The sequence below is a fragment of the Moschus berezovskii genome, chromosome 2 (assembly GCF_049115385.1).
Source record: "Moschus berezovskii isolate FMDL1 chromosome 2, NW_MosBer_1.0, whole genome shotgun sequence".
Taxonomy (NCBI): Eukaryota; Metazoa; Chordata; class Mammalia; order Artiodactyla; family Moschidae; genus Moschus; species Moschus berezovskii.
Window position 1 is genome coordinate 18,834,783 of NC_142461.1, and position 15,653 is coordinate 18,850,435.

At 47.3% G+C, this 15,653-nt stretch overlaps 1 protein-coding gene across 2 annotated transcripts in view; it reads left to right on the plus strand.

Annotated features, from left to right (window-relative positions):
* Positions 1-2,772: 2,772 nt before the first annotated feature.
* Positions 2,773-15,653, plus strand: part of PID1 (phosphotyrosine interaction domain containing 1) — a 256,378-nt gene continuing 243,497 nt past the window's right edge. The window contains exon 1 of one of the 2 annotated variants that reach the window (XM_088845105.1): positions 2,773-3,148. In XM_088845105.1, coding sequence (XP_088701231.1) covers positions 3,119-3,148 — 30 coding nt within the window. In that variant the 5' untranslated portion in view covers positions 2,773-3,118. The remainder of the gene's footprint in view (positions 3,149-15,653) is intronic. The other variant, XM_055398635.2, reaches the window with a different exon arrangement.

The window sequence follows — 15,653 nt, forward strand, 5'->3', positions numbered from 1 at the left end:
GGTGGCTTCTCCCAGAAAGGGGCTGGGAGTGATATGGATGCACATCCTGGCTCTGGCCAGTAGGTGTCTCTGTTTCATTCACCCTCTATTTCAGGTTCCTCCTGAATGGAAAGGCTTGGGAGCAAAACTGATGGTGGGAGAGTTGTCCCATTCCTTTTGCCACCTACCAAGCTCCACCTCCACTCTCATGCCGCGGCCCCAGATTCCTGATTCCTGACATAAAAGTCATTAAAACTAGGGGTGTCCTCTGAGTTTAAACACTACTTTACCAAACCCGCTTGCAAAGTGGAACTGGCAACTGAAAACCAAATCAACAGAGCCCCGAAGCCTTTTCTCCTTAAATAGCATCATACTCTGAACTAAAAGCTGTATTACTGAGTCATAACAATTAATTACACTCGGAGGTGAGAAGACAGGATTTAACGCTCTAATGCGATTTGAATGTAGGCCGTTATCTCATCCCACTGCTATTTAAAACAAAATCACTTTTCCACGGGAGCATCTGCGACCAAGGATGGTTTCAAAGCTTAAGTCGGAAAACATCCCTGGCAACTGAATGGTTCTGTTTTAGCTTCCTGAGAGGTTTAACACGCACATTTGGATTTTCTAGATTTTCGTAATGAAGTGCTTCTCTCTCTGCTTTGGGATTTTTATAAAAAAAGAATTAGGAGGCTGGGGAGGTCTATTATTTGCAGCAGGAAATTTCTAGGTGTGGGAAGTATGCTGGATGAGTTATTGGAAAAGTAAAAATATCATCTCCAAACAGAGAGCACATGACCAAGCATCTGAGATGTATTTCCATGTAGGGCTGACATTCCAACACCTCATCAGAAAGGAGCTATCGGTAAATCCAGAGCAGGTAGCAGGGACTGGGGAAGTAGCTGAGAAAGTCTTTGCGGTTGTCAGACAGGAGTGGGAGGTCCTGTGGTCATGGGTGGAGACGGAGAAGCCTTTCAGAAGCATCTCTATGGCTCTGCTGGCTCTTAAGGCATTGAGGGTCTGCCTGTGTGGGTGGCATCAACCAGCAACTATGTGGTTTGGAAGGAGCTGTCTGGAGCCCTGGAAAAGAGTCCTGGATAGGCACTGCCACTGTGTCTCTCCTCTGGGTGACTCTGTGAATCTCATGTTCCCCAAAGCCTGGGAGGTGTGTGTTTGTCTCCCTTGGAGAGTCCTGGGAGGGTCTGGTGAACTGAGTGTTCTAATATACGGAAATCACTCTACCTATGCATGACCCTGATGCTGGGGAAGATTGAAGGCAGGAGGAGAAGGGGGCGGCAGAGGATGAGATGGTTGTATGGCATCACTGACTCAATGGAAATGAATTTAAGCAAACTCTGGGAGATGGTGAAGGAAGGAGGAGCCTGGTGTGCTGCAGTCCGTGGGGGTTGCAGAGAGTGGGACACGACTCAGCAACTGAACAAGAACAATGCATGATGATGGGCAGATCCTTCCAGACGTGGGTGTCAGTTTGGACGGTGCCCGAGCAGCTCAGGGGCCAGGCTTTGCACCTGCAGTGCAATATGCCCTCGAGACCCTTCCCCTGCCAGCCCTCACTGCTTCATGGGACTAGCCTCTCAGGAGCTTTGGGCCCCCCACAGACATCTCCTGGTCCTTCCCCTCTCTCTGTTGCTTCTGTTCTCAAGCGTCTCCTACCACTTCTCCTCCCACCCTCTTCATCAGTCTCCAGACTCCACTTAGCTTCCCCATCCTGCTCAGCTCTCCCAACCTCCAGCCCCTGAAGGTTGCCCTTCTCCCATAGTGTTACTCTGGTCAGAGCAGGAGCCAGGAGAGCACTGCAGCCTTCAAGCCACCCGGAAGCCACTCAGTGGCTGCGTGACTTGAATGGTCACCTAAACTCTGTGAGCCTCGATTGTTTCATCCAAGTGATGGGAACGTTCATGCTTGTCTCAGCCAGTTGTCAAGGGCATCGGAGGAGCTGGGTTTCCTTAGGAAAGGGAGTTATTTCACGGAGGCCACACCACCCTCCGCACACTGGAGCTCAGGGTGACCCTTGGCTTATGTGTGGGTTCATAGAGCTTCCTGAGGGACCTGGCAGATCTCAGAATGGATGCAGGACGGGGGACTTTGGGCCGCCTTCCTCCTCCAGGTTACAGGCGCCCCAGTTCTCTGCCTTTCTTGTCATCCCTCACCTGGGGCGCCCAGCTTTCCCTCTTACTCCAGACATCCCCCCAGACCCACCCTCCCCTCCCGCAAGACGCTCTCCTCTCCCTTTCTTCATCCATCAGCCCCGTTTTATTTTCTTCCCAACATGTCTCACTCAGCTTCTGACCGAGGAGCCCCCTTTCAGGTGTGTTCTCTGTCGTTGACCATGTCCTCCAACTAGAACGGAGCTCGGGAGAGGAGGAACAATTCTCTGGTCTTCTATTTTGCGCCACTGTATTCTCAGAATCTAGCACGGGGGCTGAAGCCTAACAGATGCTCAGTTAACTCCAGGGGGAGGCATGAATGGGATTCTGTGGGCACAGTGCCAGTCAAGACCCAGGCCGGTTCAGAGATCCCTGCTGACCGACCGAAAGCCTGGGACCCCCAGTGGGGGCGACGTGAATTCTGGCTTCAGGAAGCCCCCTTCTGCAGGCTCTTCAGTCTCCCAGATCCTGTCCCACCCGGGCCTTCCTCGAGGGTCGGGGGGCGGGGGCGGGCTGTGGGTTGTGGCCTGCCCACGCCCTCCGCGCCGGGATGCGGGGTCCCCCGCGGCGGGGTACGCGGGCCCCCCGTGCGGGCGCCGGCCCCGGGCATGCTCAGAGCGCTCAGGTCCGGGCGGCGGCGGCGGCGGCGGCGGCGGGGGAGGAGGGAGCGGCCGCCGCCGCCGTGCGCTCGCGGGCCCGGGCGGAGCTGCGCAGTCCTCTCGCAGCTGCGCCAGGACAGCCGGCGCGCGGCCGTGCCCACAAGTTGCCGGCCGCCCAGCGCCGCGCCGCCTCCTCGCGCTCGCAGACCCGAGAGCCCACCCCGAGGCGATCGCCGGCTCCGGGACGCACCTCCCGCGGACGCCCACCCCAGATGTGAAGCGGGACCGCAGCCCCTCGCCGCCCCCTACCCTGCCGGAGCCCATCGACAGAGTCTTGCCAGCGTCTCCAGTGCCCAACCCCGCGGCTGGAAGATGTGGCAGCCGGCCACGGAGCGCCTGCAGGTAAGGGGCCGCGGGGGGCTGGGGGCCAGCGTGGAGGAGGAGGTGCTCGGACCCGAGGAGCAGAGCACCGCTTGCAAGGGTTTGCCCAAAGCGGTCATGAAAGACGCAAGGATTAGAACCTGATGCTGTCGGTTTCACCCAGCCGCCGGATACCCGGTCGGGGAGCTGGGGGTGATGAAATTGAAGAAGGCTTAGCTCTGGGCATCACAACTTTTGCCTTGGGGGTTAGTGCGCCTGGAGATTTATATAAGATTGGACTTGCTGACCAGCAATTTTAGATTGCTTTCCACTGACACAGTTTACTGGTCTGGGGTTAGGATTTTTGCATCCAGATTATTATTATTATTGTTGTTGCTATTTTTTTGTCTCCGGGAAAGACAGAACAAATGATTTGTGAAAGCATTTGTTTGCCAATATAATTTGGAAATTCTCAAGCTTGGTTTGGTTTGGTCATGGTATACTACTTATTCTATTTTATTTTTTCTTATTTGTTGGCCCTCTCGCCTCATCTCCCCTAGAAACCAAGCTCCCCCAGATATTTGAAAATCAAAAATGAAGTTCAGCCAGGAATAATGCCCTGGGGTCATCTCTTTAAAAGTTTTTTTCACTGCTGTCTGCTGAAATGCCAAACTGCCTTTAATTTGGAATCAGGAGCCAGGGAGTTGGAAAGGGGGGGTCAAAGTGAGAAAGTGGGGCGTTGTTTCAGAGAGGGGCTCATTCATTGACACTCAGAACCCCGAAATCACCCCGACTGTAAGGTCTGATGACTGCTTTCCCTGGAAAATATTCTGCGGAGGAAAGGCAGCTACCCTGCCAGATAAAATCTACTGAATCCTGCAGTTAAACTTTTGGCAGGCTCAGAGCCACATTGTTTCGTAGTAAACTTTGAAGAAGTGTTTAAGTGGTGAAATACAGCACGGTTGGATGCGGAATGTATCTGAAGTCTTGGGACAAGGAGGCCAGGAGCCCTGGCTGGCTTTGGAGGTTTTCAATGAAAATTCAAAGGGCCAGACTGTGTCTGAGATGCTAGGAGAAGCTAACTAACCTTTGCTTGTGGGTTCTCATGCTGAGGATTAACCTGCAGAGGGCATTGCTTTGAGCAGAAATAGATGCCCCATGACCCCTTTCCGAGCCTCCCTGGGCCCGTTGTTTTGTGGAGGGGGTTCATAGTAAGAGATTGAGACCCCAGGCCAATTCCCAAGGGTCTCAAACCCACTGAGCAAGAAAAGAGATCTTTAGCCTTGAAGACGGGAGGTGGTTGACTGGCCTCCTAACTCCGAGAGTCAACATAGGGCTCTGAGCCGTTGGCCAGAAGTGATGTAAGTGTGTTTCGGGACTGGCATCAGCCGCCAGTTGCACATGTGCGATTTTCCTTTCGTTCAGGACAGTGAATTTATGCTAAAGGAAGGAGTGACTGAGCGGAGGTGGAGAGTTTTCCCATCTGAGTGAGGAGTGGAGCTCTTGGAGAGATGAGGCTACATTTCCTGCCGGTGGCTTTTATGGCCTGGGGAATGCGTGCCTCTACAGAATTTGTGGATTTTTGCCTCTTGAAGTTATTTCTACTGGCGTGTTTCACGTAGGGAGTCCTGTGTGCTCCGCAGCACGTGACCCTTGGCGGGGGCTAGCTCTGGCTTGCATTCTGCATGGTAGTTGTTCCTCGTTAGAAAGCACCTTCTGGCTCTTATGTGAAATGTACACACGTGCATTTGGCATGAGCCTGGTTTATTACAGTGTGCATTTGCAATGCATTCTTGTTTTCCTCTTCAAGTGTCAGATTGAAAGAGCAGGGGGTTCCCACATTTGAAAGCTCAGGTTAAACACGGCTTGTCACTAAGATCAGGTCACCCCTGGAAGGTACTTATCAACACAGGGCTTAACTTCCTGCTCCCCAAATTTAAATGATTCACCAGGCCTGGTCCTCTTTTTAAAAGTATGTCTCAAACCTTGAGATTATAAAAATGGAGAAAAACCTTCCTATTCATAGCTTCTTCCCAATAGCAGCTCTGCTGTTCTTTAGAACAGAATTTGGATGTTTTTGCTTTTTGCTTCTGGGGGAGGGTGTTTTTGAGGGTGAGGTGGTGAGTGAGTTGCTTGTAATAGTATTTTATTTACATTCTTTGTAGTTATCTTTGTCACAGGCTCTGTTTGCTGTCTGGGATTTTTTTTCTCCCCCCACCCCTTTTTTAATTTCACCCTTTAAGGCACCACTGTATAGGAACATTAGTTTCTGATTCTTTAGTGAATGGGATGTTTTCCATGACCAGATGTTGTGGCCATGGTGATGGTAAGGGAGAGAGTGTTCAATGGGGAAATGATGATGAATCCCTGTTGTTAACGGAGTCGAAACCCCACCCTCCTTACACAAATCTTTTTAACTGTCTCATATAACCTCATGAATTTTTTCCTCATTAATTCTTAATGCAAACATTCTAATTTAGATGAGCTTGAGTGAAGAAACTGCTTCAAGGAAGTGCTCCCAGGGCTTCCTATCAGGACTAAGGAGTCAATTTCTTGTACCGACACCTGGAAACAGAAGAGGTGAGGGAAGAAAAAGACATCTCAATGAATTGACTTGATTAGTCCCTATGGGTTGACACCCGTTCAAAGGGTTTGTGGTCCAGGGAGTGTGGCTGGAGGGTCACCCTCCAACTAATTCTAGTCCAGTAACCAGCTCTCTTGCTCAGGAAATAGCATCCCTAATCAGAGTGGATTATCATTATCAAACCCTGCTCCTTTGCCAAACAAAATAATGCTGCTACTTTCTGATTTGAGGCTTCACCATTTGACCCAAATCCAGGACAGGCAAAGGGACCTGTTGCTTCGAGCAGGGCTGAGCTGGGGAATTTCTCATTCAGTCACACGGTTCATCTGCTCCCCTGAATGTTAAAACTTCTGTTAACATCCCACTGGAGCCCTCGCTGGGAGATTCTGCCATTAAAATTATAATAGGATCAAAGGGGATGTGAAGATTTAAATCACCACCTCAACTTTTAGAAATGAATAAATATGAATTCTTCCCTTTTTACCTTCTCCTTTGCACAGCAGACTTTTTTTTTTTTTGAGGGACTCGGGAGAATTATGAATTTTTAAAGAAGCTGATTTGAAACAGGCTCTTCTCAAAAAAGTGAAAGGAAAACCTTTCCAGTAGAAAAAGGCTAAGTATTGGTTTTTTAAAAACAGAGATGAGATTACTTTGGGCCTCGATATATTACAGTTTGCTGGGGTTGCCTGATTATCTTCATTGTTGGGCCAGGCAGATGCATGAGCAGTGACAGACTCACTGTCCACGTAGGACTGTGGACACAGCCATAAGGAATATGTCTTTCCTCAGAACATCTGACTTCTGTGCACTACGAGACACAATTTTGGGAACCCTGGAAAGGTGGAGAGCAGGAGAAAGATGACTGGAGACTGAGTTTGGAATGAAGGAGGCCAGGGCATCCTTGCCTGTGGTGTCGTTATTATAAGGACATTGTGGGATTTGGTAGTAGAAAGGCATGGGGAAAAGTTCCAGCAGATTCTAATTGTGGAGTCTGTGTGTGACCATCTTCTTATGAGGCAGTCTATAACGCTTCCAATAGTTTTCCTGTTTTGGCTGATCTTAAACTGTCTTCATAGCAGATTTCCTCGTAGCTCAGTCGATAAAGAATCTGCCTGCAAGGCAGGAGACCTGGGTTCGATCCCTGGGTCGGGAAGATTCCCTGGAGAAGGAAATGGCAACCCACTCCAGTATTCTTGCCTGGAGAATCCCATGGACAGAGGAGCCTGGTGGGCAGCCATCCATGGGGTTGCAAGAGTCGGACACGACTGAGCGACTAACCCACCATGGCAGATCCAGAAAATACAGAACTCTCATCGATAAAGTTGGCTGTTGCCTCCCTCTCACCATTTTGTTCATTGATTTATTTTCATTCACATTTTGATCAGTGGCTGCAACTTAGAACCTCCAAAAGCGTGACATGAGGAGGGGTAGGAAGGAAGCCAGATCCTGAAGAACCTTTCCTCTGACTTCTTGCTCAACTTCTGGCTGATAGAAAGGTTGGCATTTGTGCCTAAATACCACTTGGTGATTATAGGAGGTCAGAGTGCTTTTCCCGTGGGATCTTCCTGCCCTTTCTGTGCCTTGTCATATCGGACTGATCTTGCCTTGGTGTGGATATTCCATTGTTCTCGACTTATTTCTCTGTGGTTATCATTTCCACTTTTACCTGGAGAAAGTAGACAGGAGACCCTTCTAAAGGATCAGCTGGAGCCCATTAGACCAGGCCCCTCAGGCAGAGAGAAAACCTTGGTAAACCTGACCCTTTTCCAGGCAGAGCAAATTGACAGGGGAAAACCAGAGCGAGGCGGGTCATGACAACAGGCATTTCTTTGGTGCACGTGCTGGGTGTGTGGCACAGCGTTAAAGAGTTTTATTTGAATTATCTAGCTCATTTGCTTCCCGTAACTGCTTTTATCCCCATTTTATAAATAAAGAAACTGAAAGCCAGCAAGTTCAAATGATCTGGCCAGAGTCCGGAAGCCAGGAGTGAACTGATCTGGAATTTGAACCAGGTTTAGCTCTGGATCTTCTTAAGCAGTTACTATTATTATTTGGAAGGATAGGGTGGAGTATGATGCTTACTTGTGTGTGTGCTCTTGTTATTAATCAGTAGAATGAGTGGTGGTCTCGTTGGCTGAGAGAGGTCACTTTCATATTTCTTGTTGAATCGGTGTGGTTGCCTGTGTTGACCAAAGGTTACCTCATTTTTGGTGGCCCAGATCTCTGGTGGGGAATAAGCTGCTGTGTCGTCCTCAAGCTGTAATTCTCAAGTGTCATTTAAGAGTCTCTTGAGCCGGAGCACATGGCATTTATCCAAACTAGAGACCTAGAAAGCTGGCAATAAAGCCTGATCACGTCTGCAGTCATTCCCCATTGAAGCCAAAAATGTGGAGAAGGGAGGGGGGAGGTCAGAGAGTTCAAGAGCAATTGCTTAGAAATAAGCAATAGCTGCTCTTTCGGACTCACAGGTTTCTCACTAAATCGATCCTATGTTTTGCTATTCTTTTCAACCCTAATAGCTGAGTAAGCGCAGAGCATCTGGCCTTATCCTTCCTAAAGAAAACTTGGCCTTCTCATTAATTTGAGGTCTTGCAGAAGTAAAATGTTATCTTACAGTGTTAGGTCTTTCTCAGAGTTTTGACAAACTCGAGACCTTGAAAACTGGCAATAAAGCCTGATCACGTCTGCAGTTGTTCCCCGTTTAGACCAGAACTGCCGGGAAGGGAGGGAGGAGGTGGAGAGTTCAAGAGCAAAATCTCTACCAAGTGACTTGCAAAATGCTTGCCTTGGAAAATTAGAAAAAAGAAAACCTCTCTGCCCTTTGGTTACCCGTTGCCTAATGGGCTGTTTGATGTTGACTGTCCTGGGTTATCTTGGCGCATTAGGCAACATTTTGCACTTTGTTTGATGTTCCAGATTGTCCCTCTCCTTCCTCTTCCCTTGCACTGACTCCATTCCATAAAATGAATTCGTCCTGTAGATCGGATCCTGAAACAGCTGCCGCTGGCCAGTCCCACAGCTACTGGCGATCAGGCTTCCTTGCGCATTGCTATCTGACTCCTCGAATAGCAGCAGTTTAGGGACTCGTTAACGGTCAGCAAATAAAACCAATTCAGAAGCACTCAATAGCTGCAGTGTGCTTCAGCTCAGCTGCGCCCCCTCCCCGCCCTGGGGCACAAATCTAAACGGAGGCTTTATATAAGTAGAGCAAGAAGAAATAATTGAGATGTTTGTCCCAAGACCTCCTTAGAGACTAGTGGAATCCGTTACCACCATTTTACGTTAATTTAAAAAAAAAAGAAAAAAAAAGTTGTGATCCCAATTTAGTTGCTCTCCAGTGATAAAGCATCAGTGCATTCACCAGGTCCAAACCCTCAGTCCAAGACCTGGAAGAGGATGCTGTTAAGGATAAAGCACAGACTTGCTGTGTGCGTTTGGCCTGTTCAGCGCCACCAAAGTCTCGGTGAGCTCTCCCTCAGTCTGGCCTGCTGCTACTGGGTCCTTCCTCTTGCCCTTCCATGTCTAGCAGCCGCGGTCTCCTCCTTCTCCCCTCACTTGTTGTAACTGAGGTCTTAATTTGATAAGGGAGGTTCTAGTAGTGAAAAAATTACCATCTCCTTCTGCTTTTTGAAGCCTCTCTGTTAGTTAGATTTTTTTATTACTTGTATCCAACTAACATAGCTACTTAGGGACCAAGATTCAGATTAACCCTTGGTCTCTGTGTCTTACTCATTGAGATGGGTTGAGTCGCTTCCCTTCCCATCAAGATATGTTGAAATCCTAACCCTGGGACCTGTGATTGTAGCCTTATTTGGAAATTGGGATTGGGCAGATGTAACTGAGTAAAGGTGAGGTCATCCTGGGTTAGGGTGAGCCCTAAACTCGATGTCTTTATAAGGAGAGGTTTGAAGACACAGAGGAGACTCCACAAAGAGGGCCAAGTGAAGATGGAGGCAGAGGATGGAGTTGTGCTACTGCAAGCCAGTGATCAGTCCATCCTAAAGGAAATCAACCCTGAATACTCACTGAAAAGACTGATGCTGGAGCCAGAGTTCCAATACTTTGGCCACCTGATGCAAAGAGCTGACTCATTGGAAAAGACCCTGATACTGGGAAAGATTGAGGAGGGAAAGGGGTGACAGAGGATGAGATGGTTGGACCGCATCACCGACTCCATGGATATGAGTTTGAGCAAGCTCTGGGAGATAGTGAAGGTCAGGGAATCCTGGCGTGCTGCAGTCCGTAGGGTCACAAAGAGTTGGACATGGCTTAGCAGCTGAACAACAGCAGCAACAAGCCAAGGAAAGCCAAGGATGGCTGGCAACCACCAGAGGCCATAAGAGTCAAGCAAAGATTCCTTCCTAGAGCCTTTGGAGGGAGTATGGCCCTACCAACTTCTTGGTTTTCGATTTCCAGCCTCCAGAACTGCCAGAGAGGACATTTTTGTGGTTTTCAGTCGTCCAATCTGTGGTGACATGTTACAGCAGCCCTAGGTGTCGCTACGAGTCAGACATGACTGAGCGACTTCACTTTCACTTTTCACTTTCACACATTGGAGAAGGAAATGGCAACCCACTCCAGTGTTCTTGCCTGGAGAATCCCAGGGACTGGGGAACCTGGTGGGCTGCCATCTATGGGGTCACACAGAGTCGGACACGACTGAAGTGACTTAACAGCAGCAGCAGCAGGTGTCTAATGCACTAGTACACTCGTGAAACCTGCTGCCTTTTTATTTATTTGTTTAGGGCTTCCCTGGCGGCTCAGTGGTAAAGAATCCACCTGCCAATGCAGGAGACAAAGTTTTGTTCCCTGGTTCGGGGAGCTCCCCTGGAGGGGGAGATGGTAACCCACTCCAGGATTCTTGCCTGGAAAATCTCATGGACAGAGGAGCCTGGCAGGCTATAGTCCATGGAGTTGCAAAGAGTCAGACACGACTCAGTGAGTAGAACAGCAACAAGAAGGAAACTAACACACTAGTACACTCATGGCATGAAATCTGCTGTCTTTTTATTTATTTATTTTTGGCTGCACTGGACCTTCGTTGCTGCACTTGGGCTTTCTAGCTGTGGAGAGCAAGGGGCTACTCTCTAGTCATGATCCTTGGGTTTCTTATTGTGGTGGCTTCTCTTGTTACAGAGTGTCGTCTCTTGGGCATTGGGGGTTCAGTAGCTGCAGTTCTGGGCTCTAGAGTGCCAGCTTAGTAATTGTGGCCCATGGGCTTAGTTACTCTGTGGCATGTGGGATCTTCCTCTACCAGGGATCGAACCCCTGCATTGGCAGGCAGATTCCTATCCGCTGTGCCACCAGGGAAGTCCAGACCTGTGGCCTTTGCCTGTGTCTGTCTCTGTCCTCCTGAGGCTGAGATGTGCCTGACTTTCATATCCTGGGACTAAATCACTGTGTCCATATACCATTTTCTTTTTGTGCAGAGTTTGAATTTGTTTATGGTGGATTTGGAAAATAATGAACACAGGCATTAGAGGAACAGTTAAATGCCTGCTCCTTTCCTCCCACTTCTTCTCTTCTATTTCCGGTCAACATCCTGGGAAAATGAAGCAAATGCCAAGAAGACCATGTGCCTTGAGGGAGGGCCTCTTGGCAGTAACTGTGCCTCAGTAGATAGTTTACTCTGGTACTTAAGATCATGGGCTGGGATGTGGAAGACAGTCCCTTCAGTGTAGGTCTCGGTGACAGTTTTTCAGACAGGTGGCACCAAGGGAGGTCCAGGGTTCTATTCTCAAAATAATCCATGTTGTTCATCTCTGCGACGTCCCTGGTTGGATAGCCAGCCTCTGGGATTTGCCCCTTCCCAACTAGGATAATATGGGCTTCTCACGTGGCTCAGAGGTGAAGAATCTGCCTGTCACTGAAGGAGATGCAAGAGACCTGGGTTTGATCTCTGGATTGGGCCAATCCCCAGGAGAAGGAAATGGCAACCCACTCCAGTCTCCTTGCCTGGAGAATCCCATGGACAGAGGAGCCTAGCGGGCTGTATCGTCCATGAGGTTGCAAAGAGTCAGACACAAGCCAGGGACTAACACTGAATGACATTAGGGGTCATCATCCTTGACTTCCTGTGCCACCTCTTCTTTTTCATCTAGCGGCCATGACGGCTGCTGCCTGTGTGTGAAGGGAGGGAGAGGTGCCAGGAGGAAGGGGCTCCTTAATGGTTATCCTTTCGTCATGGTACATCCATCCTAATCCTTTCACGACAAGCCCTTCCTCATGGTTTCTCTGTAATTGTGGGTCTGAGGATGAACACACAGATTCTGTAGACTCTTCTGCCCGCTGCATGCTTTGATGTGTTTACACCAGGAACCGGCTTCCCTCAGGTGTGTGCGGCATCCTGGTGTTCAAGTCACCTATGATGCAGGGCAGCAGATACTGCCTTTTACCTTCTGTGTCTTCTGAGGATGCTCCCTGGGCACGGGACTGGGGGCTGTGGGACCATGGTAAGGATGAGGGACTTTTTTTTTTTTTCCCGCTTGGACTTAACTTCTTGGTACTTTGTGTGTGTGTATTTCCTCAGTTGTGTCTGACTCTTTGTGACCCCATGGACTGTAGCCCATTAGGCTCCTCTGTCCATGGAATGTGCCAGGCAAGAATACTGGAGTGGGTTGCCAGTTCCTTTCTCCAAGATATCTTCCCAACCCAGGGACTGAACCTGGGTCCCTGATAGCTCAGTTGGTAAAGAATCCGCCTGCAATGCAGGAGACCCCAGTTCTCTTCCTTGGTTGGGAAGATCTGCTAGAGAAGGGATAGGCTACCCACTCCAGTATTCTTGGGTTTCCCTTGTGGCTCAGCTGGTAAAGAATCCGCCTGCAATGCAGGAGACCTGGGTTCAGTTCTTGGGTGGGAACATCCCCTGGAGAAGGGAAAGGGTACCCACTCTAGTATTCTGGCCTGGAGAATTCCATGGACTGTATAGTCCATGGGGTCACAAAGAGTCAGACACGACTGAGTGACTTTCACTTTCACTGCCACATTATAAGCAGATTTTGTCTGAGCCACAAGGGAAACTCCCTGCCCAAGGATTAGACCTGCAACCCTTGCACTGGAAGGTGAAGTCTTAACCACTGGACCACCAGGGAAGTCTCTTGGTCCCTTAGTTATTAGTTTCTCAGGGCTGCTGTAACAAAGTACTACAAGCCGGGCAGCTTATGGAGCAGAAATGTACTGTCTCACAGTTCTAGGGGACGGATGTCTCAAATCAGAGTGTTGGCAGCATTGATTTCTTCTGAGGGCTATGAGGAAGAATCTTTTCCACGCCTCCTTCCCGGCTTCTGGTGGTTTGCTGGTCATCTTTCCCATTTCTTGGCCTGTGGCAGCATCTCTCCAGGGCTTTGCATTGCGTTCTCTCTGTGTGTTTTCCTCCATGTCCAAATTTCCTTTTTTAATAAAGACACTGATCACATTGGATTGGGGGCCACCCTAATCCAGTATGACCTCATTCTAGCTTAACTATTTGTATCTGCAGTGATGCTGTTTCCACATAAGATCACATTCTGAACTACTCGGTGATAGGACTTCTACCTATGGAGGGACACAATTTGTGGAATTTATCTTTTGAGTCCTCTTTATGAACTGAAATATTTCTCCCTACTTGAACCAACCACCACCAAAAAAAAAAAAAGGTTTTATTCCCAAGCAGTGGTACAGATGTGTGACAGAGTGAAATCCACATTTTCTACATGTCAAAGTTATGACAGCTATTTTACACTTGATTTGATTAAAAATTGCAAACTAATATCTACTTAGGGTAATGAGCTAACACACCACAGAAGTGTGTGAAGTGTAATCTTGCTCTTTGTGCTCGGTTACGTCTGATTCTTTGCCACTCCATGGACCATAGCCCACCAGACTCCTCTGTCTATGGAATTCTTCAGGCAGTTATACTGGAGTGGGTTGTCATTTCCTTCTTCAGGGGATCTTCTGGATCCAGGGATCAAACCTCGGTCTCTTGGGTCTCCTGCATTGGGAATGGATTCTGTACCACTGTGCCAGCTGGGAATTCTACCCGTGAAGCAGACTCATGCGATCTGTCTCGTAGTTATTTTCCCATAATTTTCTTAGGTTTTATAAACACATGCAAATATGTTTTGGGTTGGCCAAAAAGGCCATTCAGGTTTTTCTGTAAGATGGTAGATGTTACCCAAATGGACTTTGTGGCCAACCAATATTTAGTTTTTTTCCTGCATGTGTTTAAATAATATAGTCATTATACATATAAAACTCTGTAATTGTTTTCACTTTACAGAATATTTCTTGGGTATTTCTTTTGGTTAGTCCATGTAGCTCCAACCCATTCCTTTTCCTCCATGCATAGCATTTTGTGATGGAGCTGGACTATAACTTTTTCAGTCCTTCCTATATCAGGGAATATTTGGGTGGCACCCATGTTGTTTTTTCTCCCCTAAATAATACTGTTATAAGGATCTGTGTGCTATCCTTGTGCTTATATTTCTTTAGACAAAACTGCTAAGATTGGAGTTGCTGAATCAAAGAGGCTGTGTGATTTAAATCTTAGCAACTGTAAAGGAGGGCCTTTTATGAGAGTTCTGCTTTTTGAAGAAGTTAACGTGATTTTAACAAAAGTACAAAGAAATAGTTTTCTAGAGCAAGGATACTCTTTTCAACGAATTATGTGAAACAATCTGTATGCAAAACAGCAAAATAATCATCAGCAACAAATCCAAAACTTCAATCCATACCTCAACAGATTGTATACAAAAATTCACCTGAAATGAATCATAGACCCATCTGTACCATAAAACCATAAAACTTCTAGACAGAAACGGCAGGAAATCTTTGTGGCTTTGCATACGTCTGTGTATAGACAGTGCTACAATCAAGATAAAGACCAGATCCATCACACCAAAAGTTTCTTTGGGTTGGGCAAAGATTTCTTAGAACAATAACAAAACCACATTCAGTTAAAAGTTGGATAAATTGAACTTCATCAAAATTGAAGACTTCTTTCTTTAAAAGAAGTTTGTAAGAGAATGAAAAGATAAGATGCAAGCTTGGAGAGAACACTTGCAAATCATATATTTACAATAAAGGGCTTGTATCCAGGATATATAAAGAACTCTTAAAACTCAGTACTATAATAAGATAAACAACCAAATTAAAGAAGATGAGCAAATGATTTGAACAAAAAAGTTATGTGGATAGGAAATCAACACATGAAAAGACACAACACATGAAAAGTCATTAGGAAAATGCAAATTAAAAGCACAATGAGGTAACACTGCAACTATAGAATAGCTGAAATTAAAAAAGCTTCAACCTAACTAAATGTTGGTGAGGATATGGAGGAATTGGACCTCTCATGCTCTGTTGGTGGGGATATAGCATGATTGAAAGCAGAATTATAGCTGCCTGAGCCTGGGATGGGAGGAGGGGCTTAGAAAAAGGCTGGAAAAAGCTTTTAAAGGTGATGAATGTAGTCAGCGTCTTGATTACAGTGATGGTTTCATGGGTTTATACATATGTCAAAACTTAGGAACTTCTATAGTTTATTACATGTCGTTTACACGTCCCCAAAGCTGTTAACATTAATGTGATATTTTCATTGTATTCCAGGCACAGTTCTAGGTGTTGGGAACTAAATAACATATAGTTTCTGCTCTTACCTCTGCAAATTGTCTGTAGTTTTCCTTTGCTTTTAACTGGATATTGAAATTCTAGCCCATAACATTACAATGAACTCTGTAATTTTCTTAGAGTTCTGTCCTCTCCTTTTGAAACATTTCCTCCTTGAGTTCTTGAAATGACATTTTCCATCAGTCTCAGTTTGCCCAAGGATCTGAGAGAAGCCAGTAGTTGAGCAAGAGAAGAAATCCAGACTGGAAGGTGGAACGTTCAAGGGGATGCCTTGCTGAATCTTCCTCATTCTGGATGGCCCTTTAGCCTCCATCCCACCAGAGATGTATTTCTTACTTCTTTCTAGCATGTTGGTTC